Below are 27,039 nucleotides of genomic sequence, written 5' to 3'. Positions count from 1 at the left end.
TATAAAATATATATATACCCATATGCATTTCAAATAGGTATTTGAGACCAAAAATGTTAATGATAGCATTAAAAAGGGCTAAGCTTACTATGTTAGGATGTTACCAAGACAGATGTTCTCTAAAATAACTAGGCTTTATGTCAGCGCCATGAAAAATTGTGAAGAAAGTCAAATCAGGTAGACAACTACAGTAATGACGCATTTATTGCTAGTAAACTGAGTATTAAGTTCTACTTAGTCTGAACTAAATATGGGTACCTTTAGTCTGCTAAAATGCTATAGGAGTCAGAATCAGTCTGGGGAGCTTTAAAACTTGAGTACAGCACTGAGTTGTGTGGGTCTGGCTGCTGGAGAAGTGGGAGCAGACGATGATGTAGACAAGGTGAGGTGGTTTTGCAGAATAGGCTTTACCCACACAATGTTAGGTCCTCTTTATCTGTGCCACTTTGAGCATGTGATTTAACTGGAAGGAAAGAACACAAAGACTTGGCATAAGAAGGAATTTGGAGTGGCTTTGAGGAGATACAGGAGCAGGTAGTCTGATGGCTTCTGTAGAGGCTACTGGAGGCCTTAGCACAGCGTCATTTTATTGTGTGAACTTTATCTTGGAATAATAGGTTATATTAAGAGAGAAGAAAACAGAAATGAAAGAAAAGGCAGCTCTAGCCTTCCAAAGAGTTGAGAGTGTTTGGTTGTCACTTCTCCTTCTTTGCTCACCACTGTGGAATAGGAAATATGTTTCCATACAAACTGAAGTAGAAAAGATGGGGAAGGGTTTCTTAAGAATTTAGAAAATGTGATGACACATGCTTTTTCCAGAAGTTCAAAGATGTGTGGTTATGACCTTATGCAACATTTCTGTATGATTGTTTTGAAAGAAGGAAGCTGACGACACTGAAAGAGTCTTCTTCGCGTTTTCACTAGACCAGTGAAGCAGGGAAATAAAACCAGAGATTGGATGTTTTAAGGTGGGAATAAATGACTGTTATACTTGAATAACCTTTCCTTGTCCTGCTACTGGGAGCCTGAATGCCCTTGGGCAGGAGCTCATCAGCTCCTTGCTGCCAAGCCTTTTTTCCACCAGCCAGCAAGAAGAGTGAGCTGAAGACAGCGATGCCCCGCTATGCCATGTAGAAACCATGGAGATAAAATGGGTTTTTTTTCAGCTCTACTTTCCTTCAGTCTCACTCCTGGGCTTGAAAAAGCATCAATTTTTTTCTCATAACTCCAGCCTGGCACTTATGACTAACTGAAAGAGTGAAGACATAGAGCGTTTACCTGGATCAACACCTAAATGTAGAAAGTTATAAGTGGTTGGCTGAGCAGTGGTGGCTGTCCTTGCTCATGTTCTTAGTGCCCAGCAAAGAGCTGCTGTCCTTGCTGAAGGCTCTTGTCAACAGCCAGTGTGGTTTAGCTTCTGCTGATGTCAAGCCACCACAGTGTGGTTGTTTCTGTGAGCCAAAGCTACTGAGAGGTAGAATTTCACAGTGGGAAGAGCAGTATTTTTCTCCATACTAGGAGTACTGTAGGCCCTTAGGCAAAGAGGGATGACTTCTTGAGGAATATATGCTCCTGGAAATCGTCTTTATGAAACAAACATCTCTAACAAGACTCCAAGCTTCATTAGATCCAAATAGCATCCCACCCTACCCAGCATCTTAAAATCTCGTGGTCTCCAGACACAAAGTCTGGAGTTTCTGCATTCTTTTTTCTTCTGGAAATCATTGAGATGAGATGCTCAACCAGAATGTTTAAATCTGCTTGAATGGGACAGAATACAAAGAAAGCAGGTAGGTTGTGTTGACAAGATTTGGGAGTTGATAGCTTACCCTGATTACTTCTACAATTCTTGTGCCTGGAATAGGCGACAATGCAAGTGCAGACAATGAGAAGTTGCAACTCCAGTGGTGCAAGAAGAGTGTTTTCATGGATAAATTGCAAACAAATTGGATATTCCATAAAAAGTAGGGCATGGAGAAGATGTGTGTGCAGTTCTCTAGCCAAGCACATGGAAGTGTGTTTCTATTATTTGTGTTCACTCTGCTGTCAGAGGAAGTCTGTGTTTCTATGGTGTGGTAGAAGAGCTGATGAGCACTGTCCTTTGCCAGTGGGAAAGGAAGGCCTGTTTGACATCCTGTCTGTCAGGATACAGGAATTGGTGGATCTTTAAACTGATGGCATTTAGGAATAAATAAAACAAAAATAAAACCCAGAATACTAGCTGTGACCTGGAGCTAGTTGGCCTGAGGAGTAGTTGTCTGAAATATTTACCATGCATAGCTACTGTTTAAAGGGAGGTTTTACATGGTGCACATTGGGAATCCTGCCTTAATATGGGACCTCACTTGTATGTTAAGCATGCCCTATCTTCAACGTGGAAGTAAAAAGTTACCAGCTACTGTGGACCAAAATCGATTCCTAAATGCAAATGTAACTTGAGCTCGATAAAAAAGTGTTTTTTGTCTATGTTCCTGTCTGCTAGGACAGTGATCTTGCAATTGTTTTAGAGATTTGGAGATATTTGGGAGTGGGAGGTGATTGCTAAAGACTGAAGCAGAGACACAGAGATACTGATAGTTTAAAGGTTGTGATTCCTTCCCCACAGCAGGATTTTTGGGGTTTTTTTTGTTTGTTTTTTCTCACAAATGTAGCTGTTTTCAATGAAAATTAGGGAAAATCTCTCTTCTGTTGTATTTTATTTATTTATATTGAATGATTGGGCATTTGTAGCAGCATGTAATTGACTCAAAACTGAGAGCAGCGAAGGTTTCTAAGCAATTTCATTCTTGCTGACAGCTCTGCTAGATCTCAGAGGATAGGATGCTGTTTCACATATGTTGCCTGTGAAATAAACTTAAGTGACATTTCAAGGGAAATCTCTTATACCCCCATGACTTCAGAGCAGGTCCTTTGAAATCAGTTTTGTGTCAAAAGTGTGTGTTTTACTAACACCAAAAAAAAAAAATTGCAGTTTATTTGATCAGCAGAAACTTCAGTCTGGGTATTCCACAACAAGATGATTTTTGTGGTGACAATTCTTCATTTAGTATTTTTCACCAGATCATGGGCAAGAGGTCTAATTCAAGTGAACAGAAGATAGAGGGGCTTAGGATAGGGAAGATCATCAGGGCAGTTATTCTGCCTGGGACTGGAATGTAGAAACTGGATTCCTTTGCTATGCCTATCATACAATTTTGCTGACAGCCTGGGTTTCGGTAATTCTTAACTGATATGTACGTTAGTTTGCAACTTTGTGATGTGCTTCTAAGCTAAATTTGAATGTATCTGATGTTGCATATAGCATTAGTCAAGTGGTGTTTTATCAAACAATTGTTGAAGTAACTTTTTCATTTTTTCCCTCCCCTTATAGCACACATCGACTGTATGCATGTAGTTGGTATCGTGGGAGAAAATTTTACTTTTCCAGTACAAATAGACCAAAAAGTAGTGGAACCTGTCTGGAAGAAAAACAAGGATATAGTGGCTGAATGGGAAGAGCGAAACAAACCGACATATTTTGATCCTCTCCGTAACAGGAGTGTACTTATGGAGAATGGATCCTTGACTATATTTAACTTGGAGAAGGATGATGCTGGCACATACATGCTACAGTATTGGGATTCTGTGAAAGATCACTACTTAGACTTCGAACTTGATGTGTTAGGTAAGTACTGGAAGAACCGCATAAAGAAAGTGAACCACTATTCACTTTAAAATGTCTATACAGAGCATTTCTCAGGGAAGCAGACAGAAACAGAGGGGGCTGTTCTTTGTCTCTAAGTTGCTTAGGCACTTTGAACAAATTTTCAAAGGTGGAATCTCATTTGTGTGCCCATCATTACTCACCTTGGGATGACTTCTAAATTGTGTGTAGATGGCACACTGCACTTTCAGGTAGACAGCCAAACTTTTTGAGCAAGCTGACTGGGTAATCCCAGGCACTCTGTATCTATTAAAGATATTCCTGCAGGCATGCAGGAATATCTGTGGCATCATCCTGTGCAGATCTACTCAGCCTTACTAGTAGTCTTTGGCAAATATGCGTGACCAGTGTCTATTTGTCCTATGGATGGTGAACCTCTTGGACTAGGCATAGGAGAACCACAAAGAGGTGATTTACAGGTCATTTTCAGAAACACATTTCTATCTCATGCCTGTGTGCACACACTCCCACACTTTTGTCTCTGCACGCTCCTTCTGCGTTTTTTGCTCCTGAAATTCTATATAGTTTATAATTAAAATAATAAAGAATGTTTTCTCCTTCTAGATTCCCTTCCAGAACCTAATATAAGTTGCAGTACCAGTGATGATGAACTTGTATTAAACTGCACAGCATGTTTCCAGGGGTCTCTGAGTTACACTTGGAAGCTCAGTAACAAGCCACACAGTTACCAGAACCAGGAGCTTTCCATCCCTTTGAAGCATGTTGGTACTACCACCAAAGCTACATGTATCATAAAATTTTCGCAAACAGGAAGGAGTTCTGAAATCTCTTTGATTCAATGCCTTCCAGAAGAAAAAGGTAATAAATGTGTCATATTACAAACACAGGTCTGAGAGACTTGTTTGGGAAGTAGCATGGCCTTTGTTAGATTTCTCCTGACTTCCCGGGAAGTTGAATTTAAAGAGAGTAAAAAGCATCAGAAGTGATTTGCCTGCTAAAAATGTGTATGAAGTTTGTCGTAAATATGAAGATGACAGTTTGATCTCCCTGGAAAAGTACTTTTTGCAGTGATCTCCACAGAATAAAACCTTTAGATGTGATTTGATTGAGTAATAATAAAGATTAGAAGGTCTTAGAAGATCTCTTCTGAACCTTCTGTCCTTATGTAATTAATGCTAACAGCTTGTCCTCTTTGTACTGCTCTTCATGGATTGGAGTGAAACTATTCAGCCATTTCATCTAACAGCCATAAGATTAAATAATTTCTCATCTAGCATGTGAATGAGTCAATGAGCATAGTTCCTTCCTCCTTCATAGAGAGCAATAAAATAGAAGAGATTTCCTCGTGCTGTTTATTGCTTTGGGACAACCTTCAGCTTGAGGCTTGCATTTTTAGGGATTTTTAAACACAGTGAGAGTATGTTTGGAACTATCTGGTTTGTAGGGTGCATAAGGCAGTCCCTAACTGACAAAGTTTCTCGTTTCTGTGGAAAGTAATTGTCGTGGTTTACTCGTATAGGATTCTTCCTTTACTGGAGAAACTTGTTAGGAATGAGGCATGTGATGCATTGACCTTGGCTGGCTGTGAGGTGTTCTTCAGGCTGATCTGTTGCTCCACCTCCTCTGTAGAGCAGGGAAGAGAAAATATAACAAAAGCCTTATGGGTTGAGATAAGGACAGAGAGAGGTCATTCAGCCATTACTGTCATAGGCAAAACAGACTTGACTTTGGGAAAGTGAGTTTAATTTATTGCCAATTAAAGTTAGAGATTATGAGAAATGAACAAATCTAAAACACCTCCCTGAAGTCCCTCTTTTATTCCCAGACTCAGCTTGGTTCCTGATATTATTTCCTGGTCTCCCTGAGCAGCACAGGGGGACAGGGAATGAGGCTTGCAGTCAGTTCATTACACGTTGTCCTTCCTCCTCAGGGGCAGGACTCCTCACACTCTCTCCTGAACCCGTGTGGGGTCCCTCCCACAGAGGGGAACCTCCAGGAACTTCTCCGACATGAGTCATTCCCACAGGCCACAGCTCTTCATGAACTGCCCCAGTGTGGGTTCCCCACAGGGTCTCAAGTCCTGCCAGCAAGCCTGCTCCCGTGTGGGCTCCTCTCGCCACAGGGTCACAGATCCTGCCAGGAGACCTGCTCCAGTGTGTGCTGCCCATGAGGTCACAACTCCTTCAGGAATCCACCTGTTCTAGTGTGGGGTCTTCCATGGGCTGCAGGGGAATCACTGCTCCAGCACCTGTACCTCCTTTTGCAATGACCTTGGTGTCTGTTGAGCAGATTCTCTCACATATTGTCATTCCCCTCTCACTCTTGTTGTTGTCAGGCAGTTTTCCCCCTTTCTTAGAAGTGTTATCCCAGAGATACTACCACAGCTGCTGATGGGCTCTGCCTTGGCTCCAAGCTGGATCTGTTGCTGGCCATCTGGTATTAGCTCTATCTGACATGAAGGCAGCTTATGGCATCTTCTCACAGAAACCATCAAAACCTTGTAGTGCAAACCTGATACAAAATATTTGCGGAAATTTTGTTTATTTGAAATCTGTCTCAGCTTTTCATCAGCAAAAAACTGGAATAGCCATTGCCTTTCAAGTGCTGATGTGCCTTCACTGAAATGAGGTACTTAACATGTAACTGTCCTGGAGATGGCTTAGGGTTCTGCTAGTAACTGACTCTGGTGCATTAATTTATTGAGGTTACTTATTAAAAAGCAGCTATAAAATATATTTGGGGCTGTATTTCTACAGAACTAGTGTATCATACAGCTGCTTTTTAACTAACCAGTCTTCCTGTTTTGAATTTTTTTTTGAAAGGAGACAGAAGCAGAGGTTCTCTTATTGGAGCTTTTGTCCTTACTGCAATTATCCTAGTAGGACTTTTAATATTCCTGTGCAGGAAAGGTATGTATAACACTTCTGAATTGAGCTTTATGTGCTTCCAGATTATACTTGTCTAAGGTTCTGTAGAACCTCATGAATGAAGTTTTATGAGTTTTCTGTATGAAAATTTCTGACTGTCAAGTGTTTTGCAAAAACAGTAGAAGAAGCAAGACCAATTTAGAGAAAAATGGATTTGAAGGAAATAATGTACTGAACTTTCTTGCATTCTGACATTGGGCTTTGCGTCCTAGGAAACACTGCAGTTTGCATTTGCATACTTCTCCTTCAGAATGAGTGTTTGATTTACAGTGTGTTTCTACTTACCAAGTATTTGTAGCTTTTCCCATTCCTGAGTGTGTTTTCACAGCCTTTTTTTGAGAGCATAACAAAGCTGCCCTCAAGATCACATTTACTGTTGGGACAGGCTTATACTAGATCTGAATATATGTTGAGTCTAATCTGACAACTCAATGTGGTCAACTGATAAATGGGACCTTCTGTGCCTCCTGGCATCCTGTATTGCCATCATTTTGGAGTTCTGTATTTGTTTTTTTGATCTATCTGAGTTTTGTAAATCTGACAGTTTAACCAGAAATATTAATTATAGGCTATCACTATGTATCTTTTTCTGCCATATTTTTGTATTTCTGCATTAAATTGTACTCTGATTTGAGAAAGAGGGGCACTCCATCTTTTCTGTTTGTGTTGGAGAGAGTCCGAAACAAGAATACGTTTCTTCATCTTGTGCATGGTCTGCATGGAAGATTCATTTTGATTTCCAGATTGGGCCACTGCTTGGAGGTGGCTGCAGGGTGAAGAGTGCTGGATGTATTTCCCATCTGGGAAGGACTAACTGATGATATTCTGATCAGTATGTAAATAGATATATATTGCATGTGGACCTTTTACTTTCCTGTTCATTGTCCATTTAATTTCTGTTGGCATGGAATCATGAAATAAACTAGGTGGAAAGACATCTCTGGAAGTTTAATCCAGCTTGCTGCCCAAAACATGACTGTGGGAGTCCAGAGTATTCCTCTGGCTTCCCTAGAAGGTTTAAGACTCCCCTGGTGGGGTCCCCAAAGACCCTCGAATGAGACCCAGGTGTCTCAGGGGCTGGATTTAGCTCCTTGGAACAATTTACCAACATTGAGAGAAGAAATGCAAGCCGCAAAAATAAATAGAGTGTAAATTAGACTGTTAGAATGTAGAATTAGCAAATTTCTAGAATGTTTGTGATAAGGGACACGTGGCCAAGATGGAAAATTGGGGGTGTGGATACCTCTTCCTCCTTCTTCTCCATGTCATCCATGCTGGGTGACACGCTGGCACTTTTAGATTGGATGAGAACAGAGCTAGACCATGTAACAAAATTGTATTGTATTGGGGGTCATTTGTTAATACCTCATATGTAATTTAGACTATAAAAGATAAGTCCTGCCTCTGCCAGGCAGATTCTGCCCTGGACGTCTGGCGAGCAGACCGCTGTTCGCTGGACAAAGCATTCTTGAGATAAGGAAGAATAAACAACCATGAAAACCTCTAAGAACAGCCTCCTGCAGTCTCTCATTGATGGGCATTGGAAAGAGCTGGGTTCCAGACAACCTGCATGTCCTCCAGAGGTGATCTCAGGTCTAAGGAGACACCTTGGGATGTGACAATGACCAGCTTCAAAGCTAGATCAGGTTGCTTAAGGCCTTGTCCACTCAAACTTTGAATAGTTCCAAGGGTGGGAATTTCCCAGCCTGTTTCAGCATATGTTTAAGTACTGAATCACTCTTGTAGGGAAGCATATTCTCCTTATTTCTGTTAGGAATTGCCCTTTGGCAACTGGTAGTTGTTTGCTCTTGGGTTTTTGCTCTGTACTTTTCAAAGGAGTTATCTTTGTTTTCTGTAGTTGGAGACTGCAGTTAGCCGTCATCCTCTTGAGGCTGAACAAACTAAATTTTCTCAAAGCCTCCTTGCACAGCTCCTACCCCTAGACATCGTGATGGACATTTGCTGGACTAACTTCAGACAGATGGTGTTTCTACATTAACTGGAAGACTAAGACTAGAGAGAGTACTCCACATGTGGGGTCCTAAATACTGAATTGGAATATTGAGAGGAGGAATTATTTGTGTTGCTGGGCTGGCTGCACTTTTGCTAGCATGGCCCAATATTTGGAAGACTTCTATTACAAGAGCACATTTTTCTGAGTAATGTTGAGCTTGATTGTGCTTTCAGGTCCTTTCCTGCAGAGAGGTTTCCTAGCCAGGCAGAGCCCAGCCTGTAGTGATCCTTGGGGTGACTTGAAGAGATTCAGGACTTTGTTTGCCTTTGAATATCATATCGTTTCTGCCAGCATGTTTCTCTGGGTTGTGTCAGTCAGTTTGAGTGGCAACCCTGCTTTCCCGCATGTCCTCTACTCTCCCCAGTTGTATGTCATCTGCAAACTTTCTGAAATTGCCTTCTTGTCCTTGCTCATGTTGCTCCTGGTGTTAAAACACAAAGAATGTCACTCAAAACTGACCATCAGTTAGAATCAAAGCAAATCAGTTACTTCCCTTGAAACAGTGAGGGTTTGAACATGCAAGAAAACAAACCTGTTATACCTTGGTAGGATAAGAGTTTGTATATAACTTATGCGAACAGCAGAAGTTTGCTGTTTTATGTACAAGACACATAATCAAAAATTGTTAAGCTCCACCTTAGATTTGATTAGATGTGCTCTGACTTGCTGTCATGGGAACCTATTCTCTCACTGATTCTTTCCCTCAAAATGATATTTCATTCTTTGTGCTTCCTCCAAGTAAAGTATTCACTTGCATGTTGTCAGTGAAGTTTATATTTTTTTTTTTTTTCGGTTTGGGGGTTGAAGAGGGGAATGGAATGGACGAAAGCTGTCAACAAGTTTCCAAAGGAACAAAACTTTATTTCTGAGTAATTTCTCAAAATATTCTATTTGTGTTCAGGTACAAATAAACTTGGAACAGGAAGAAGAACTGCTCACGTTAACAATCCAGTGAATGGCTCAGGTAAGATGGTGTCACAAATGTGTAGAAATCAGACTTTTGCTTGCTCTGGGCTTGTCTTTTTTTTTTTTTTTTTTTTTTTTTTCTGTGTCAGTGTAGTCTTTCATTGGAGATATAAAGTAGTATATTTTCTTTAAGTGTACTTATTTTTTTCTAGGTCATTAATACATACTTCATAAAACAAATTTCTTTATAGGAGAACATGAGCAACTTTTTTCTGAGAACAGCCAACAGCAGCCTAACTCAAAGGGAGGTAAGAAACCTATATTAGGGTATTAATGTTTCTAAACACCTGCTCTTGGTTGGAGCAGGGAAATCTGATTTGCTCTTTCCGTTTTTTTGCAGGGACTGAACTTTTGAATTAGTTTTCAAAGTGTGCACATACAGACTCAGAATCTCTGTTGAGGTCCAATATTGGATGATTATAGGGACCTGCACTTGAAGAATGTGTTAGTGGGGCTGGCAAAGTTAATGGCAGTGAATGGCCTGAGATTTTCCGGGTCAACAGCTGTCTTTGGAGGTGAATTACCTTTCTAATAGAGGAGAACTGGGGCTGGCCTCAGGATGAGGGCTGGAAAAGTGTAGTATACTGTAGGGCAATCTGTTATTCCTCTCTTCCTGTCCAGATCTCTGCCTGGATTTCTGCTGTCCAGTCTAATCTGCACTGAAGTTTTTTTTTGGATTTTGGTTTGTTTTTTTGTTTGTTTTTTTTTTTTTTTTTTTTTTTTTTGTTGGTTGGTTGTGGGATTTTTTGTCTTGTGGTTTTGTTTTTTTCCTTAGTGTTTTGGGGTTTTTTTTTTACTTCCTTAATTTGCAGCAAGATTGCACTCTTTTCTGGCTTTTTGCATGCTGGAGTGTGGAAATCCATCTATATAGTGAGTAGTTAAGGAAGGGGACAGCTCCTTTAGTCTGTGCCCCTTTCATAAGGGTGAATTTGCCTGCCATGTTCTAGCTTTAACATATATGAGCTTTGTTGCCAGGACTGTGCTCTGTTTTTAGGAACCAAACAAAATTAAACTACAAGGCAGTCAAGCAGAGTGGGGAGAACAGGTAAAGATTCTTGAAAAATGTTCTGTTACCAGACCAAAGAGTATTTCAGTGGGGAATGGCCAAAGCATCAGATGGCAGACTCAGTGCCCTCTTGGAGTGTTCTGGTGTTGAGCTCACAGTGCCCTCATGTGGAGAGCTCAGCCTGGTATCTTAAATTTGTTAAAGCTGTGGTTCTAGCCCATGGTTCAGAGACCGCTGAAGTCGAGACTATGGATGAATCTGAAAGTGAAAAAAGGAGAAGGATGGCTAGGAATAAAAGCCCAATAAATCTCCCAAACCCTCTCATTTTGGTACTGCACTTAAGTTTGCTTTAGAATGTTTCTATTAAAGATTCTTTAAGGTCTGCATAGAGGAAGGTTTAAAGTTCAGGTGTTAGTTCAACACAAAGATCAAGTAAAAAAAAAAAAAAAATAGATGCGGATTCTCCTCTCAGCTATCTCTGTCTTGTATGGCAGATCTGTGCAACTTTGCCCATAAATCTCCACCAGCAAGACATTTGTAAAGTTGTTGGCATAAATATAAAAAATGGTGTTCATGGTCTAAGACCCTAAGTGGTTGCTGGAGGAAAATTGAAATTGAAATAAATTGTGAGTTCTTAAAGTGGCATAATATAGTGCTACCCAGGAATATCTGTTAAAAGAGTTATAATGAAGTTATCGGTTTAAGGCTGAGTTCTATATTTTGCAGACTATTGAGCTACCTCCATACACGTTTCTGGAATAGGATTTCTGTTTTCTTGCAGCTGCATTTTCACATGCTGTTCATGATGAGAATGAAGAGCCCAAAGAAGGTAACAAGTGAAATGGAGCCCTAAAACAGAAGAACGTGAAGGGGGAAAGTAATTTTGCATGTGGCCTTTTGTAGTCTATGCCATATTAGTATGTTCATAAGAATAGAGTTTACCATTCCCCTGTTGCCCTAGAAGAACCTGTTGCCTTACGAACAGTAAATGTAGGAGAGTGATTCTTCACAGTGCCTTTCAAATGTTCATGGACCAAAGGAATAACCATTGTAGGTCAGGGAACCCTGAGTCTGCATCTGAGAAAGTAAAGCTGAAAGTAGAGGAATATACCAAAGGTCAGAGTGCAGCAAGAGAGGAGAGTAAACAGCTATTAGGAAGCAATGCTTAGAAAGCCAGAGGCATGTGGGAAATGCTCATGGGGCTGATGGATTAGTCTGTTAGGAGAAGATTCTGTCCTCTTACCTGCCACAGTCATAAGGAGCTTGTTCCTTGTGCTCATGCTCTGAAATGGTGGAGCCTGGAGGCTTCGGTGCCCCAATGTCATCCACTGACAGTTGCGATAAGCAACTGTGTCATTCCTCACCAATACTTTCTTTGAAGCTATAAAAATTTTCTGTGTTCCTCTGCCCATGTGGAAAACGCCACAGCACCACACAGATGAGCACGTTGAGCTAGGTCCGGACCTGAACTGTGAAGTTCTGCAAAACTTCCACTTTCTTGTTTTTTTGTTCCTTTTGAATTTACTAATTTTACACTGTAATGCAGTAAAAAAAAAAAAATAAAAAAATCTGGTTTTCACCATTTTACACGGGGTAGACTAATTCAGTTGGTGCTTCATTGGTTTTAGGAAATCACACTTCAAAAGGATTATATGACCTGTCCTTGTGACTTTAGGTGACTGAGATGTTGCAGTGTCTCTCAGCAATACTTTGTTTCACTACTCTTACTACATGCAATGTTTTCCTAATGGCTCAGTCTTCCTTGCTATAGTTAAGTTCCTTTCCTTTCAGTGATATTAGTCACAGCCACAGGGAACAGACTATTTCTTCCTTTTCTGCAGGCTTTCATGCAAAGAAAGACTGTTGAACATCTTCCTCAGCTATCCTCTTTCAACCCTGATGTCCCTGTTCCCATGCAGTTTATTTCTTTATGTTTTCTTTTCTGATGATTCCTGCTGATATCTTCTGATTTCTTGCTGTGTGGTCTGTATCTTCTTGGGAACAGTGTCCAAAGCTCAATGCCAGGCTGTCATTTGGTCTTGTCCAAAATGAACAGAACAAGATCTACTCAAAGCTTTATTCCTACTTACACACTTGCCAAGGTGTTTGCTGTTTTGCTCTGGTACAATGTCACTGGCTCTGCTAACAGTGCATATTGATCAAACACTGTGCAGAGCTTTTGCTGGGCTGTTTATTCTCCATCACACAACAAGGGATCTGCTCATTTCTGCCTCAACTAACCACCTTGCAATAGTCCTTAAACTCAACTTCAACCTTAGTCCTCTTCCCCATTGTTGTGGGCTGGAACTCCCTCAGTGTCATTGCACTGGCTGAAACACATCATCTACTTCATCACCCAAACCATTACTGAGAATAACTACTGCTGGGCCTCCTCATTCTTATTACAGTACAATTGCTGGTAGAATAGGTTTAATCCTGCTTGTGTCTGGGTAAAAATCAGTGTGTGTTCCTTCACACACCTCCTGCAGCTGGGGGTCATTCAGGCAAAAACTGTTCCCAGTTTTTTTCCTGAATTGTCTTCAAGACAGCTGGTAAAATGATCCAGGATGCTACTTCCAAAAAGTGTAAATCATGTTTCTGCAAAAGTTCATTCATTTATTAGATGAAGAAGTGCTGCAGGAGGAGCCCTATGAAGCGCTCTCATCTTTGATGTTGGCAATCAGGACTACGCTCTAATTCAGTTTCTATAATTTGGCAGACCAATTATGATCTATATCACAGCTTGTATTTTTAAGGCATACCTGTTTATGTTAGTGCAAGTATTAGCACACCAGCCAATGCTTTTCAAATCCCTTTGCAGGCAACCCTTTGAGATTCTTTCTGGAAAGAATGTAATTCTTGACTTCTGGACTGGACAAAAAGGTCAGGCAAAGAATAATTCCCAAAGGATAAAAGTGAAAATTGGTGCATATAGATAGCCCTTAAAAATCTGAATGGACTACTCTACTCATGGATAAAGTCCCATGGGAGTGGCTGTGCATATTGAAAATTCAGTAAGGAATCAATAGAAGAGCCACAGAGCACAGTGAAGTGCTGAACCAAGCAAGAATGATGTGGACGAGACTTGAAAAAACTTTCTTTTCTTTGCAGATCTCTCTAGCATTTATTATTATACAGTCCAGCTGATTTAGAAAATTTGAAGGTTTGGGTGCTGAGGACTCAGAATGAGCTGGCCTTTTCTAGAGCACTCAGTATGAGCCTTATTTCTGTTGCTTCATTGGATGTATGGTAACACTTTGTTGACTTAAGAATAAGGTTATTTAAACATCAAAAAACATTTGGAAAAGTTCCCGGGCCAGAAAATAGTTTAGAGGTACTATGTAGGAATTCCCCACTCTTTCTAGTACTTTAGGGCAGGTACTTGGGAGACCCCACCTGATCTCCTGTCCCTGCTCCAGCTCTCCTGCTATCTGCAATTGCTTCCAGACATCCAAGAAGGCTGAAAAACTCAAGTTAGGCTTTTACATGCTGGTGTAATTCCAGGTGTCCTTGTCAAAAATTGGAAATAAATGGGTACCACTAAACAGCTTCTAGAACAGGACAGAAAAGTAATTTCCATGGGTTGAGTCCGAGATGAGCAGCCACTCACATGTGTCAGATCAAAGTTTCTGTATCACTTAGGTCAGCCAGATGAGAGTTAGTGTCATTCTGCTTGTTCCTAATCCCACCTTGTTGGCTCTTGCGCACAGCTGATGTTATGATCTCACACCCCACTGTATTTCTTTGATCCTTAAAATTCCACTTTTACGTGTTTATATGATACTGATTAATAATGGCAGAAAAAATGTGAGAATTTGCTTGGTGGACATTTGTCATCGGAGACTTTATGGCTGAGAGCTCAGTGCTCCAGCCCCTGCTCCCTCTGAAGATCTTACTGGTAACATATTGTAGAATATGATTCTGCAATGTAATATTTACAAGAATCACTGCCCATTAAATCCCAGACCTTCTCTTTGATAAACAATACTTAGTTTGCAAGTTGTAAAATGTGTAACAGCAATTGTAACTTGATAATTAATAATGGGTTGGATAGCTAATACATATTGGTGGTGTGTAAAAAAAGGTAAGAGAGGAAAAATACCAGTAATTCCTTACAAGCTTAACAAAAACAGAAGGTGGGGAGAAGAGACCAAAGGTGTTAAACATTGCTAATATTTGCTTGCTGATTAGTGTAGTTGCTTTTTTTGAAATAAGAGCACTGGTTCTTTTCCTTTGGTGTTTACATTAAAGGAAAGCATTATTTATAAAAATCAATTCAGTAACTAAGTATATGCATGGTTTCAGTACAACTTTCTCATAATGTTGGGTTGCTTATTTACTGGTGTGTTGAAGATTTAGAATTCATTTGAACGCTAAACTATTTCATTGGACTGCAAACACCATGTTTCACATCAGTTTGCTTTTTCCCCACAGTGCCTGCAAGTTGGTGGAAGCAATAGGCCTACTAGTAGGCTTGTTTGTGTACAGGTAGGTGAGGTGCAGTCACTTTAGTTCATATTGCTAGAATGCTGTGACACAGAGAAAAAGCTGATACAGTATATGGGAAAGGCTTGATATCTCTTTTTTCAGTGACAACTGACATCAAGGCTGGCTTTGGCTTAGGTAAATACAGCCATTTAATAGTCTTTAATAGTTCTACTAAGTCTGTTTGATGCTTTTAGTTTAGATTTTCTCCTGTGTGGGATGTGCAGTCAGCCGATTATTTCAGGTAAGAGATTTCGTAGTCCCTAAAAATGAGATTTCTGTCAGAGTTAAAGGTATGGCAAAGATATGGCAAAAAAAAATATTTTATGGCAAAAAAAAAAATTCTCTAAGGAATTTCCTTAGAGAAACAAGATTAACTTCAGCATCTCTATTCACTAAGGAGTAATCAGGGAATATTTACAAGTGGAACCTTTTATTTCAGGTCAAAGGGAACAACAACAACAACAAAATTTTACTATTAGACAGTGCTCAGCTAGAGAGTTTGATGTAACTCAAAGTGAGATCGTAGCAGCACCAGGGGTTAGCCTCTACTTCAACTCCCTTTGCACCTGCCAGCTACAAGTCAACTACTGTGGTGATACTTTCCAAAGAGTTCTGGGCAACTGCTGAGCCGTAACCTGAAATCTGTACCTAGAGCCAGCTGGCAGAAATTACAAGAAACAATGCATTGTTTCACATACAGTGAACATGGTGATTTGGGTAAGCATCAGTAAAGTTCTGACATTATTAAAGCAAGATATGCTTCACCAGTATGTTAATTAATTAAGAAAAGCTGATAAGCATATGGAGTGAACGAAGCCCAACTGATACAATTACTTAGAGTCTCAGGAGACTTTGAGTGATCTGGAAGATCCACGAGTGATGATAACTGATGATGAAACGAAGCTCTTCAGAGTATTAAGAACAAGAGCTAACTGAGCAGAGTTGCAAAGAGCCTTGGTTAAAAAGTGGGAGAAAGAATACAATGCTCACATATACAACAACAGAGGAAAAAAGCTGATATCACCACTCAAGGAATTTGGAATTACATTAATTGGGACTCTTCTGTGGAAGTCTCAGATCGGTGCTATGCAATGAATCAAAAAGCAAAGTGCTTCTCAGAAATCATTAAGAAATAAACTGAGAAAAAATCCCCCAGCATTATATACACAGACCATTGTACCATTTTAAGAGACTGGTGACTGGATTTGATGGACTTTGGTCCCTTTTAAACATTTTTGTGTTCAAAAATTATTATAAATTGAACCTTTGGTCAATATTACTAAATGGCCGTGAGGAAGGGATTTTCTCTTCCTAAAGAAAAAAAAAATTAAGGAAGTAATAGTCTAGTGTGAAATATGAGATTTTTCTATATCTTCTTATTAGAGAAGTACACCTCAAAAGAAAAAACATGTCTGAAAATGTTTGACTCATAGAAGGTGGTAGTATATAAAAATATCAAACAGACCCAACTGAAAAGTGTTGCTTCTTATATTAAAATTTAGGAGCTTAAGTGAGTCTGTTTGACTTCAAAGTGCAAATGTTTTATGTAGAATATATACTCCTCTTGCTCCACAGATTCCCAAACATGTGATTCTCCATTCTGTATTGGGTGGCATGAATTGCTATCATTGATGACTGAGAGAGGCACTTCTCCTCGATGTTTGGGAGAAGGCTAGCCTGGTGATTATCTCCTTGAAGAAGTTTGGTATCCCTCCTTGTAGCCCTCATAGCCCACTTCAAAGCCATTCATGACCCACATTCAAGAAGGGTAGGGCAGGCATAATATAAGTGACATTCTGGTACTCATGGGTGGAAGTGAATGAAAAGCCTGATGGAAATTTCTCTTAGGATGTTTCCTGCAGGAAACTTCAGGAAATCCAGTCCTGGTGAATACAAGAAAAGTATGGAAGTATAGATTTCATGGTGTGCTGCAATGTGTGTCAGTGCTTTGGGGTCTGGTCACAACACCTGACTTCAGCATTTTAAGTCTAATTATTGATGGGAAAACCTGAATAGTCTGGAGAAATAAATGAAAATGGTGATCTACACTTCAGGAAGCCTTTACTTGCAAATCTGGCATAAATTATGTTTACAGAAGGAATCCAGAATTATTGTTTTATATTTTAGGTACTCTACTAATAAAGTGTCCCTTGTAAATACCAAACCATGACACTCAGCAATTAGAGAGAAAAGGAAAATACTCGAGTGTAGCTTTCTGTCAAGCAAACGGGCATCAACTGCATGCCCCAGATATTTTTTTTCTGTCTCTTACCCTTCAGTATTGATTTATGTAACTCTGCAGAAGTTTGGTCAGACAGGAAGTGTGAACAAAATATAATAAATAATTATTTTGCTTTCATCAAGATTAAAATCACCTAAATTTCAATCGTTTATAGTACTATTTTCATTATTTTACACCAGACAGACACAAGTCTGGATGATATTTTGCATCATCAGTGGTGTAATTGATGTGATGTGATACGATGCGATGTGATGTAAAATATTGCATTACAGAGTACCTCATCTACTGCATTGGCTGAAGTTTTCAACAAGTTAATAATTCTTCAGTTTTGGACCAAAGTATGAAAAATTCCATTTTATCAAAAACAGCAAGCATCTTTCTTCATCGTCCCAGAAAGATTACACTGGGAGGTGAAACAAGAGCAGAGGATGACTCAGTACTGTAGCTGCCTGGGCTAGGGTGGTTCTAGATTTGGGCTGCTACGGGAGTCTGGATAGCTCTGAGGGCTCCCGAGGCAGAGGGTCAGCTACTCAGCTAGCAAGGAGAGACTTTGGTAATTGCCATAGAAGTTCCGAAAGTAGCTTTATTTCTTTGAAGGGTTCTACCAGAAAAATCCGGATACATAGCACAGCAAGGGGTCTTTATAGGTTTTAGGGGGATTGAAATTCTAACCAGTAAAATTACAAGTTGAGAACTATCCAATTACTTTAAGATTCTAGGTGAGAAAAGACCAACCATCTAGTAAAGTTAAAATCCAATAGAAATCCTAATGATAACAGGGGTTTTGATAGGGAGGAGGGACATCACTCATGAAAGGTTTAATTGTCTCAGGGCACAAAATCCCAAGGGCCTTTTTCAGGGACCGTTGTATCATCCACACAATACAACTATTCAGCACAGTTCACTCAGAGCACAGCAATTAAATGTGAGTGAAACACACACTTGGGATGAAAAGACACTCTTAGGGCTGAAGATTTTGCTGACAATTCTTCTGTCTGTTATAACTTTGGCAACAATCCTTATAATGTTTTTGTTACAGTTGTTACAGTTTTTCTGACTAGAAAGCTCCACTCACCTGTATATTACCTCACTGGCTATTTATCAATGATTGATCTTTTAGGATCTGTTCTCCTGATGCCTGTCAGCATTGCTTAAACTGTCACCCACACTTGGGCCTTTTGCCAGTTGCTGTGTGATGTCTGGTTGTCATCAAACATCACGTGCTGCACAGCCTCCAACCTACACCTTTGTGTCATAGCACTGGACAGATACTGGGCTATCACAGACACTTTGGAATACACAAAATGCCACACTGCTGGCCAAGCAGCCCTCATGAGTGCCATGGTCTGGATGATATCTATTAGTATCTCTGTGCACCATTTTTTTTTAGATCAGGACAGAAATGAAGGCCAGCCTTGGCATTCAGCTTTGCCACCTCTCAGCATGTATACTGTACATTATACATGAATTACTGTGTGTCGTACACAGTTCTTCCTCAGGTTTAGATACAATTATATCCTTTTTGCTTTGCAGAGTCCAGATTGTCCATGTAGCTCTCACTCAGCGAAATGTGGCAGGAGAGCCAGCACCACAATCTGGGCGATGAGAAGGGGACATTGAGGGCAAGTTTTTTTCCTCACACTTTTCTGTGTGAGATGTCTCTCTGGATCTTTGATCCTTGTGAGGCTGAATTGTGCATTGTTGTACTTTGAGCAGAGAAGCACTCTGCACAGAGCATGGCGATCTGGTAGCCATGGCCTCCGACCTGATTTTACAGGTTGTAAAGCAACAAGGACTGCCCGCTGAATGTGGCGCATATAGAAGTTTCCAAGAGATTTGCAGAATCCTACGGGTGAGCTTCATCTGATGCACAACTTAGGAGCTCTTTGCTTCCAAGAGAGCATTCTCTGTAAGAAGACAGTTTGAATACAGAAGAATAAAAGGGAGATAGGCTGCCAAAGGGGGCAGAGCCAAACTGCATTTCTGTGCTTCTGTTCTGATAGGGCGAAGAATGAAGCCAGAGCACCAGGTATTTTTGTGAAGCTATACTGGCACAGTTCTTTCTCCGCTCGTAATGTTGCCGAGAAAAGAGAGGCAGAATATGGGGCTGTGTAGCTCTTACAGAGAAGATGCATGATCTACATGTGTTGTGGCAGAAGCAAAACCTAGGAGCACTTCCCTACCAGCCTAATGTTTTCTGTATGAGAAGTAGAAGACAATTCGCCTCTGGGAGAATCAAAGGACCCAATGGCGAAGAACAATGCCGCAAAGCAGCAGGCTGGTGTGTGCATAGTACTGGCTGTAGGGCGCAAGTAAGGGGGGTAAGGGGGCAGTTCAATGAGAGCTACCTTTACTGCTACCTATTCCTTTTCCAGCCTTCTGTTGAAAACATTACATTTGCCATTGGGCCCCGAGATGCGGAGAACATATTCATAGATGCAGTGGGGAAAGAAAGGACACAGTGACTAGGTAAGTTTGATGTGTCTTATGCAGGCAAAACAGAAGGTGCTGCCCCACACTGGCTTTTACTTCCAGAGATTTTTGCTAGGACAGCAGCTGCCAAAAGTTGGCAACTGAGCTACAAGAGTGGAAAATGTAGACGGCATGCCTTTGTGAGAAGGATGGTACAGAGAGGGAGTGGGCTATGCACTGTTTCAGAGCTGTTTGGAGAACACATTCTTAAGAATGCCTTCTCTGTTCCTCAAAACTTTGCAACAGTAAAGGTGTAAGAAGATTATAGCTACGTGCAGAGGTGTTCTCAAGCTGCGCCTTACTTTTCCAAGCAACTAGAGCATTCTCAGCTGACTCCTGTTTTGAGAGAACTTTTGCTGCACTTTTGCAGTTCAATACGCTGCTCAAACAAGCCTGGTGCTCTGCCATTTCATTCTTGGCTTTATGTGATCCAGCGAGAACTGAAGCCCAGCCATGGCATTCAGATTTGCCATGTCTCAGCACATATACTATACAGAAATACAGTGTGTTGTGCACACTTTCTCCTCGCCTTTAGGTACACTTCTGTCCTTTTTGCTTGGCAGAGTCCAAAGGGCCCATATAGCTCTCTCTCAGCAAAATGTGACAGGAGAGAAGTACTTGCTGGATTAGTCATTCTTTGCCCAAGGCATTCAACAGAGCAACACAATCTGGGAAAGGAGAAGGAAACACGAAGGACACAATTTTATCCTGGAACATTTTTCTGTGCAAGACATCTCTCTGGAGCTCCATTCCTTGCGAGGTTGTAATTTGCACCATGGTACTTCAAGCTGGAAAGAAGCATGCAAAGAGCATGTGATTTGGTGGCGCTTTGCAGTTGGTGAAAGAAAGAGGACAGCCCCTTGAATGCTGTCTTGGTTTGAAGGACAGGTGTCTGCCAATAAAGGCAGAAGCTTCTCTTTGAAATGGAGAATGTAAACCCCTTCCTCCAAATTATTATTATAATTTTGAAATTAAGGGACTTTCAGGCAAAGATAGGGGAATTAGGAATAACAATTCTTTACTAGGAAAATTAAAATAGAAATACAGTATTGCAAAGAACAATCCCAACTCTGACAGAGTCAGAATGCAACCTGACACCCTGTCAGTCAGGGTGTTGGTAGCAGTCCAATTAAATGGTGGCTACAGTCCTCCTGCAATGGCAGATGTGGTTCAGCTGAAGCCAGGGTCCTGTAGAAAGGTGCAGTTTTCCTCTGAAGGTCCAGAGATGATGTGGAAAGGTCCGGTGTTCCTCTGGAGTCCAGTGGAAAAATGGATAACTTGCAGTTCAAAATCTCGTTTTTTTTATCTAAGTAGGAAAGACTTGGCTTCTCCCCCTGGCTGGAGCATCTCCCAATGGAATGATGTAATTTTATCAGTCATACAGTGGGACTTAATGGCCCAGCAGCAGATGATATTTTCCTGAAGGGAGGATGGGTTGTGTAGAAGAAAAATGATTGCCTCACTTTGTCTTAAAGATGGCCCATTAGCAGATGGTATGTGCCACGGAGATAAGGAATCACTGCCCCATCTGGCTTCAACAGATGGTGATAGAATACACATTTCTGGCCACACCAACCCAACACAAATGGGGTGCAAACGCAAGTGTCAGACGGAAGCTCGGGGCGAGCTTGATGTGTAGGCACAGTTCTTTCATGCAAGATGTAGCCAAGAAGCTTTCTGTTTATATTCCGAAGACAAAAAAGGCAGAATGTTGTGGTACAGAGGGTTTAAAAGAAAAGTGCACAACTCTGGCGTGTTTTGGCAGAAGCCAGACCTAGGAGCAGAGTGTTCTGTGTGAGAAGTAGGAGGTGGTTCACCTCTGTGAGCATGTAAGTGCGACAGGACACAAAAGGAGAAGAATGAAGCCGCAAAGCACACCGGGCTACGCTGAGCGCAAGTGGACCGAATTGTGAAAGTGCAGCAACAGCTCGTTCACAGTGTCAGCTACGATTGCTCTTGCTGCTTGAAAAATTAAAGCACTGCCTTTAGGCTTCATCACACACAACTTGGAGGTTAGCTCTTTGTCCAACTTTGTGTATTGCAGAGCGTATGATCACCCAGAAAGACAAGCCAAAAGAGAATGTGTTCTTGAAGTACTCCTTCTTCAAGCAGCCATGAAACTGCGTACAGACTAGAATGTGTCTGTATCTTCCTGCTCTGCTAGACATGCCATCATATTTTTCACTTTCCCTGGCATCTCTGTTGCCGACTTTCAGCAGCTCCTTTCATAGAAAAAAAGCTCTAAAATTAAAAGCAAGTGCATATCTGTACCATCTGCTTGACGCACGTAAACTGCATCAAAGTCACCAATGCACCCTATTCCTACCCTTTTCCACTGAATTTATCATTGTTCTGCCTGGGTGTTGCGGCAGTAAAGTAAAGCAAGTGCAACTGTTTCCACAGGAGGTTGGAAGAAGAGTAGGTAGCAGCACAAGTAGCCTCCTTATGACTGCCAGTGTGAATTCAGAAGCCACGCTCCCGTGGCAGCCAGCATGCTGCTCCCACCAGCCCCATTGCTGCTCTGTGGCTTCTTTTTGTGCCTTCTGCAACCTGTCACTCCTCTCATTATCCCAGTGGCAAAAAAAATCTCCTACTTCTAGCGCAGAACACTCTGTCAGCTGTGAAGCGCACTTAAATACTGCATCAGCCGAAGCTTGCCCATAGACTTCCCCTAAATTTTCCCTGAATGTTGTAGATTTAATAGTCCTTATGATAAAGTTGTCATAAAATAGTGTCTTTGACTGTGGGCTTTTGCAAAACCATTCTGAATGCTAGCGATTGACATGGAAACTCAATGGATAACAGGGAGATGGGGAGGATTCATAGGAGCAGTACTTACTATGATCATGGGTTGAGTTAAATTTTTTGCAAATTTTTGCAAATTAAAGTGAGACAAGGTGCTACAAGCTTTTTGCTTTTGAAGAAAGATCATGAAGTTGAAATGAGGACCCGCAGATCTTAAAGTGGACATAGAAATCAATCTTTTGCAATCAGTGAATGCAGACATTGCTGCATCTTAGAGACACAGTGAGTTAACAGAAAAAAGAAAAACTGCCAAAGGAAAGCCCTTTCTTGTATGGACTAAGTTCACAGGAAAAAAAGCTGTTTATAAGCCCTTCTCATTGTTGTCATTTCTTGCCAAATGCTTGTAAGATTTTCCTGGAAGATTCAAATTATTTGACTTGGTTTCCATAAGTCACTTTTAAGTGAAAGAGAAAGGCTCTTAGTCAACTTTGAGTAAGAAGTTATAGAAAGTGTTCTGGGAAGATTCCCCACAGTAATTTAGTTTAGGTTCCATTACAATAATAGTGAAAAGTAATGGTATTTTTATAGTTACAGTTGGATTTTCAGTCTAATTTTATCTGTGACCTAATTCCTATGTTGTGTGATGGTATTTTATTCAAATTCATAATTTTCTGGGTGATCATAAGCAGTGTCAATCACAGTCCAGTTTCAAATTTTAAAAATTGTAATCTTGTACTACAGACTTCACTATTTATATATGCAGCTATCTTGGAGATGGTGCAGTGTCCATCATTTCTGCGAATGGCTGGTTATCTGTATTAAAATGCAGGGAAATCATGCATTTTGAAATGGCAGTGGCAATGCAAATTGTATAAAATTTCATGCCCTTCCAAAAAGTTTTGTTGATGTTATGATTCTATATCTTGTTTTAGTTCCTGATTGAAATGATTCTTTGGTCACCTGGAGAATTTTTTCTGTATTCTTGGCCAGGACGGCTGGAGATTGTCCTTTGGATCTGTCATCCATTAAATTCCTTTTTGGCAGAAACATTATTCCCCGGAAACATGATCTTTCTGAAGCTTAGTCTTAGGCTATTGTATTGTTATCTGTATCCCTCTTCCCTAGCAACACTCTCCTGAGCACAGTAGGAAATAAGTATTGCAGCAGCCCCCAGAGAGGCTATATAGTTGCTGACACTGAGAGAATTAAAACTAAATATCTGTAAGTTATTTTTTTCCCAGGAAAAAAAACTTCAGATGTGAAGACTGACTTACTATCAGAGCTGTTACTTTGTGACCTTGGCGTCCTGTGTTAGAGTATTTTGTATGAGTTATGCCTACATGTTCATATTGATGCTAGAATCAATATGAAAACAGTTTTGCACAGACTGATGTTTTGCCCTTCTCTTTTCATTATTCAGTTAGTTAGTTCACATCTGTATTCATCTCTGAATACTAGGCATGAGGGAAAGAGGATATTAATCCTTCCCCACCAGTATTTGGACCAATAGTTCATGTTTTTCAGAATCATGGCAATTTGGCAATGTCTGCCATTTCCACATAATTTTCAACGTCCTTTACCTAATCACATTATTTTTTCACTTTTACAAATTTTTTCCCCACAAGTGTAGGATTTTTTTCATGATTTTCCCTGATTTTCTTATTCTTAACAGTGGAAGCTGATTGTATGGTTTTCGATTCTGTTTTATTATGGTTAAGGTATAAAAAGCAATCAAAGGGGTCTCATTTTCTGCCTCAGTAACCTAAGTGTTTCCAAGTTAATTAGGCTTTGATGTTATACTCTAAGAATTCCTGCTTAGTACTTCACTTTCCTGGAAGCTGATTCTGCTGATTTTCTGATAATATACTTCTTCACTTAACAAATAAACTAGGAGGGAAAAAATTATGATGGTGGTTGAATTTGATAAGGTATTATTAATACAGAATGAAAACTGGTATGTTCTTTCTTCCTCCCATGCATGTGGGGATTTATATGCAAGTGGGAAAAATTATAATGTCAAGTCAGTAATCTAAATGTCTCTGTTGCTGTTGCTCTTCTCAGATACTGTACTATTACTTAGAATGCTTTTCGTGGACTATTTCTATGTTGATGAAAATCATTTTTGATACAGCTGGCTGGTCTGGGGGTTGAAGTCTCCCCTACATGCCTTTTTTAAGTGCTCTGAATTAACACCTGGTAGTATCACTTTGACTGAATGGAAAATTATGCCTCTAATTTCGTACCAACAGTGCCCAGGTTTTCTGACATTTTCTGAATGCCCTCTCAGTACAAATAATGCATATTCTATATGCTAAAGTGTCTTTCACGTTTCTCTGAGTTCCTGTCTGCCATCACTCACTCTTGTTTGTACTATACTATTTTAAATCCACAGAGCTGAACAACTTTAATCTCTATTCTGTTCTTGACTGGATCTATATTAAAAAAAATCCAAGCCTGTTCTTAATCTTATTTTGCATCCAAACAAATCCAAGAATTCTCAAAGATTATAAAAGGAACAAAATCTTTTAAAAAACCCCAAAGAAATTGGAAAATGAATGTATGTACTCATCCATACATACTGAGCCACTGGCTACACCTTCATTAAGTCTTAGCATAATTCAGAAACATTTAAAGTTGGAAAATGCCATTGAATCCAACCATAAAATGTTTTTTGCCACCAGCATACAAAATTTTTGCTTAGTCTTAGTCTTAGTCTTTGCTTAGTCTCTTAGGAGTCAGATATCCAGACTGTCATGGCTCAGGTGACTGTTGTTTTTAGCACTATTGCTGACAAAGGGCCATGCCAGTCTTTCTACTTCCAACAGGAAATTCCACCCTAGAAAATAAATTCTCATGGAGAAATGTACTCTATTTGACTGCACTTTAGGAAAAAACAGTGCACAAAATCTCTTAAAGAAGTAATATACACCTTACTCTAAGTAGCAAGCGTTTTCTGAACTTTGACTTTCCTGTATTAAGCGTTTCTGGAATAAACTCTCATTTTGTAGAGAGTAGGCAAATAATTATTAGCTTACATGATTTCACAGTGATAAATTTTGAAAACAAGATTATTTTCCTGAGTGTTTAAATAACGTCCAAAAAAAGCTGTGGTTCATACTGGAAGTATAAATTTTGAGAGTTACAGGATATTTGGATCCAGATGACATCTGGGAGAAGTGGCACATCCTGCACAACACCTCTATAGATAAATATTTACAAGTGAGGACACTTCAGAAAGAGAAAAAACTGACAAAAGGAAAATGGTGTGGAACTTCCTCTCTTCCATGCTATACTTCTTAATTTGCATAATAGCCTGATGTGTTAACACAGAAACCTGTAAGAAACTGGAAAGAATTAAAAACCCTTTAGAAGCATTGGATTATTTATTCAGTGTAATTTTGCCTGGTGCTTCATATTTGAAGAACAGCTGGGAGACAGAACACTCAAAATGCAGATAATTTCTGGAAATTTCTAAGGCAGTGTATCATCTAACATGTTGCTTTTTCCTTACTTCACCTATTGTCCTTTAAGAAATACCAGCTGAGTGACCCTCTTGGCATAATGTTTGAATTTAAATTCTCAAAATATAGTCATATTTAAGACATACATGCATTCAATTAGAATGGGTGTTGACGAACCAATCTTTCATACATAATGGAAACTACTTCAATTTCTATGCTACTCATTCAATTATTTACACTCCAAGCTAGGAGTTTTCTCATAAAACTTTTCTGTCTTTATTTTCCACACCCCAAGAAGTAAAATTCATGAGTTTAGGAGGTAGTGCAAGAATTGCTATAACAAAACTTTCTTAAATTTCATTGCAATAATTAAAAATGTCGAATCTTTAGATGAACTGAAGACAAGACATAGCAGTTCAGTTTAAGAGCGTGACAGATGCACTACAGGAACTAGGAAATCCCTGGGAAATTTCACGGAATTGATAGTTTTAACTTACAGAGTTTATTTAGGCAGAAGTTTGGAAATACCAGCATGTATCAAAGAAAGAGAAATTTGGTGAAATTAGCCCATTCGGGAATGATACAGAATCAAAATGGATCAAGACAACTAGAGTTGCAAAGCACAATGTCCAGGTGGCTTTAGAATATTTCTGAGGATGAAGGCCCTGCAACGCCTCTGAGGCAATTATGGTGGTGCTTATTCACCTTCACAGTAAAAACAGGTCTCTGTGTTCCTGATGTCTGACAGAATAAACTGTGTTTGTTCGTGCCTGTTACCTCTTGTCCTTTCACCACGTATCACTGAAAAGAACCTGTCTCCCCTTTCTTTGCACCTTATCTTAAAACATTCACATATTTTAGTGGATGATCTTCAGATTGCCCAGTCCCAGTTTGATTTTACAAGGCATTTCTTTACAGCAAGAATGGTCAAATACAGTAACAGACTTCCTAGAAAGGTGATCAGTGTCCCAAGCCTGCTGGTCTAGATATACATGCAGGATTATATCACTCCAGGTGCTAAATGTACCATTTGTAATTGTTGAATTTCATAGTT

General features: G+C 40.0%; 1 protein-coding gene across 5 annotated transcripts in view; it reads left to right on the top strand.

The window, feature by feature from the left end:
- The window catches only part of CD58 (CD58 molecule), a 37,250-nt gene that overhangs the window by 5,845 nt on the left and 4,366 nt on the right, over positions 1-27,039 (top strand). For 2 of the 5 annotated variants that reach the window (XM_056494192.1, XM_056494162.1), the window contains exons 2-7: positions 3,371-3,664; positions 4,268-4,522; positions 6,487-6,573; positions 9,507-9,569; positions 9,763-9,819; positions 11,359-11,406. In XM_056494192.1, the coding sequence (XP_056350167.1) occupies positions 3,371-3,664; positions 4,268-4,522; positions 6,487-6,573; positions 9,507-9,569; positions 9,763-9,819; positions 11,359-11,406 (804 nt within the window). Of the gene's footprint in view, positions 1-3,370; positions 3,665-4,267; positions 4,523-6,486; positions 6,574-9,506; positions 9,570-9,762; positions 9,820-11,358; positions 11,407-13,398; positions 14,782-15,011; positions 15,066-18,840; positions 26,762-27,039 lie in introns of those variants that run through there. The other 3 variants (XM_056494181.1, XM_056494171.1, XM_056494154.1) reach the window with 3 other exon arrangements.

Source organism: Oenanthe melanoleuca, chromosome 1, assembly GCF_029582105.1.
Source record: "Oenanthe melanoleuca isolate GR-GAL-2019-014 chromosome 1, OMel1.0, whole genome shotgun sequence".
NCBI classification, from domain to species: Eukaryota; Metazoa; Chordata; class Aves; order Passeriformes; family Muscicapidae; genus Oenanthe; species Oenanthe melanoleuca.
This window is presented reverse-complemented; position numbering and strand designations above follow the sequence as displayed.